General features: G+C 37.5%; 1 protein-coding gene across 1 annotated transcript; it reads left to right on the forward strand.

Moving 5' to 3' along the window:
• Positions 1 to 109: 109 nt before the first annotated feature.
• LOC118408853 (probable serine/threonine-protein kinase fhkB) lies at positions 110 to 4,170 on the forward strand (the record flags this gene model as incomplete). The annotated part of the gene is made up of 6 exons (XM_035809715.1): positions 110 to 307; positions 400 to 501; positions 2,102 to 2,311; positions 3,248 to 3,457; positions 3,557 to 3,658; positions 3,957 to 4,170. Coding segments are annotated over 6 exons (1,036 nt in total), but the record flags the coding sequence as incomplete, so codon positions are not given.
• Between the last annotated feature and the right edge of the window lie 241 nt (positions 4,171 to 4,411).

Here is a 4,411-nt window from a genome sequence, read left to right on the forward strand (position 1 = left end):
TATAATCTTAGTCATCTCTTCTGAACAAGCGCTTTACGGACAAATATCCAATCCAGAGGCCCCCCAAAAAGAGTATTTAAGTCACAGATAACAATTTGTTTCATCTCAGAGAAAACTACAAGACCAACAACGGAAAAGACAACTCTGCCAACAACACTAGTTCCAACAACACACTTCTCGACGGAAAGAACTACAGCGCAGACCACCGAAAAGACAACCTTACCAACTACCATTGTCACCACAAAACAAACTACCCACAAATCTACGCTACCCTCCACAGTACAGCCTACAACCTTGTTCACCACAGGTAAAAATATATTTATACAAACTCTGAGTATTAACATCAATTAATTCCATTTACACATATCAATTTGAATTGACATTTATTGCTATTCTCAGACAAAACAACACACATTTCCACTATACCAACCACGGCAAAGCCAACATCCCAGGTCACCACTCTCCCAACTACGGCAAAGCGAACGACAAAAATAACATCAGGTGAATTTTAAACACAAAGTTAAATGTATCAACAGATGTTTGAGAATCTATAAAACTTGAAAAACTAACAAGTATCATGAGAATAATAACAAAGGTTTCAGCAAGAGCAAAACATATCATTATCAAATCTTTCTTGTAAAATGACTGCAAACCTATTGAAAATTTGCAACCTTAAACATATAACAATTAAGTTAAGCAATCTTTGAAGAAACATGCAAATCACGGATATATCTACATTCCATGTCACCAGAAAAATAGTAAACAGTAATAGTTAACCACCTGTCTCATCTCAGACCAAACTACGCAACCAACAACGGAAAAGACAACTCTGCCAACAACAGTAGTCCCAACCACACACATCTCGACGGAAAGAACTACAATACAAAGCACCGAAAAGACAACCTTACCAACTACAATTGTTACCACACAAAAAACAACACAACAAACTACCCACAAATCTACACTACCATCCACAGTACATCCTACCACTTTGGTCACTACGGGTAAAATTACATTCACAATAAATGCATGGTGTTCATTTTGATTATCTGAAGAAAAAGCAACATCTATTTTACTATTACTGTTGTGATAGGTTTAGCTTTCAAGCGTAACATGGATTTTATGCACTAAGGTGTGGAGGACAACTATTCTAACCTTACTTTTATCCCCATAGTCTAACCTTTTACCTCAGACACAGCGACACCAATAACAGAAACGAAAATAACAACAGGTGAAGTGTGCAAATCATGTGTATATTTTCATCGACCCAGCAGGACATGGTGAAAGTAATACTCTTAGTCATCTCTTCTAAAATAAATACTTTACGGACACATCTCCAATCCGGAGGCCCCCAAAAAGAGTATTTAGTCACAAATAACACTTTGTCTCATCGTCAGAGAAAACTACTAGACCAACAACGGAAAAGACAACTCTGCCAACAACACTAGTTCCAACAACACACATCTCGACAGAAAGAACTACAGCGCAGACCACCGAAAAGACAACCTTACCAACTACCATTGTCACCACACAACAAACTACCCAAAAATCTACGCTACCCTCCACAGTACAGCCTACAACCTTGTTCACCACAGGTAAAACTATATTTATACTAACTCCTGAGTATTAACATCAATTAATTCCATTGACACTTATCAATTTGATATCACATCTATTGCTATTCTCAGACAAAACAACACACATATCCACAATACCAACCACGGTAAAGCCAACCACCCAGGTCACCACTCTCCCAACTACGGTAAAGCCAACGACAAAAATAACAACAGGTGAATTTTAAAATCATCTTCACTCACAACTAAACTAAATCAACAGATGTTTGAGAATCTTCAAAATTTGAAAAAAAAAAAACTGACAAATATTATGAGAAAAGTAGCAAAAGTTTAAGCGAAACCAAAACACATCACCATCAGAATTTCCTTTAAAAATTACTGTAAACCTTTTTAAAATTTGCAACATTAAACATTTAACAATTAGGTTCAGCAATATTTGCGAAAACAGGCAATTCACGGGCACATATACATTCCATGTCACCAGAAAAATAGTAAACAGTGATAGTTAACCACCTGTCTCATCTCAGACCAAACTACGCAACCAACAACGGAAAAGACAACTCTGCCAACAACAGTAGTCCCAACCACACACATCTCGACGGAAAGAACTACAATACAAAGCACCGGAAAGACAACCTTGCCAACTACAATTGTTACCACACAAAAAACAACACAACAAACTACCCACAAATCTACACTACCATCCACAGTACACCCTACAACTTTGGTCACTACGGGTAAAATTACATTCACAATTAATGCATGGTAGTAACTTTTATAATCTGAAGGAAAGCAGCAACTATTCTAACCTCACTTTTAACCCCACATTCTAACATGCTACCTCAAACACGGCGCCACAAATATGAGGAACAAAAATAGCAACAGGTGAATGTGTGCAAACAATATGTATATTTACATATCGACCAAGCAGGAAAGGGCGAAAGTAATAATCTTAGTAATCTCTTCTTAAACAAGTACTTAACGGACACATCTCCAATCCGGAGGCCCCAACAAAGTATTTAAGTCACAGATAACAATTTCTCTCATCTCAGAGAAAACTACTAGACCTACAACGGAAAAGACAACTCCGCCAACAACAGTAGTCCCAACAATACACATCTCGACGGAAAGATCTACAGCGCAGACCACCGAAAAGACAACCTTACCAACTACAATTGTTATCACACAAAAAACAACACAACAAACTACCCATAAATCTACACTACCATCCACAGTACACCCTACGACTTTGGTCACTACGGGTAAAACTACATTCACAATAGATACACGCATGGTAGTAGAATTCATTATCTGAAGCAAGGCAACATCTAATTTACTATTCCTGTTGAGATAGATTTAGTTTTCAAGCGCAGCTTCAACGTTAGATACTATAGGGTGGAGGACAACTGTTCTAATCTCACTTTTAACCCCACATTCGTAACCCCATATTCTAACCTTTTACCTCCGATACAGCGATACACATAAGAAAAACGAAAAAAAAACTGGATAATTTGTTCTAACCTTATCTATAATTACATCAACCTAGCATGACATGGTAAGAGTAATAGACTCAGTTAACTCTTCTAAAACAAGTACTTTACGGACAAATCTCAAATCCGGAGGTCCCAACAAAAGAGTATTTAAGTCACAGATAATAATTTGTCTCGTCTCAGTGAAAACTACAAGACCAACAACGGAAGAGACAACTCTGCCAACAACAATAGTCCCAACAACACACATCTCGACGGAAAAAACTACAGCACAGACCACAGAGAAGACGACAGTACCAACTACCATTGTCACCACACAAAAAACAACTCAGCAAACTACCCACAAATCTACGCTACCATCCACAGTACAGCCTACAACTTTGGTCACCACAGGTAAAACGATATTCAAACAAACCAAAGTGTACTGACATCAATCAATTCCCCTTAACACTTCACTTAACAATTTGAAATAACATTTATTGCTATTCTCAGACAAAACAACACACATATCCACTATTCCAACCACGGCAAAGCCAACAACCCAGGTCACCACTCTCCCAACTACGGTACAGCCAACGACAAAAATAACAACAGGTGAACTTTCAAACACCTTTACTCACAACTAAATTTGTCAACATATGTTAATGAAATCTACAAAACTAGATAACTAACAATTGTTATAAGAAAAGGATCAATCGTTTCAGCTAGAGCAAAACATATTACCCTCAGAGCTTTCTTGTAAAATTGCTGCAAACCTATTGTAAGTTATTATCAAACATACAACAAATACGTTTAGCAATCTTTGCTGAAAATGCAATTCACGGCCACATATTCAAACCATATCACCAGAACAATAGTAAACAGTGATAGTTAACAACCTATCTCATCTCAGACCAAACTACGAGACCAACGACGGAAAGGACGACTCTGCCAACAACAGTAGTCCCAACAACACACATCTCGACGGAAAGAACTACAATACAAAGCACCGGAAAGACAACCTTGCCAACTACAACTGTTACCACACAAAAAACAACACAACAAACTACCCACAAATCTACACTACCATCCACAGTACACCCTACAACATTGGTCACTACGGGTAAAACTACATTAACACTGATTGCATGGTAGAAAGTTTTATTATCTGAAGGAGAGCAACATCTATTTTTCTATCACTGTTGTGATAGGTTTAGTTTTCAAGCGTAACCTGAACTTGAAGCACTATCGTGTGGAGGACAACTGTTCTAACTTTACTTTTAACCCCATATTCCAACCTTTACCTCAAGCACAACGACAAAAAATAAGAACAAAAAAAAAGGTGAATGTTTGCAAACCATTTGTATA

The sequence above is a fragment of the Branchiostoma floridae genome, unplaced genomic scaffold, assembly GCF_000003815.2.
Source record: "Branchiostoma floridae strain S238N-H82 unplaced genomic scaffold, Bfl_VNyyK Sc7u5tJ_464, whole genome shotgun sequence".
Taxonomy (NCBI): Eukaryota; Metazoa; Chordata; class Leptocardii; order Amphioxiformes; family Branchiostomatidae; genus Branchiostoma; species Branchiostoma floridae.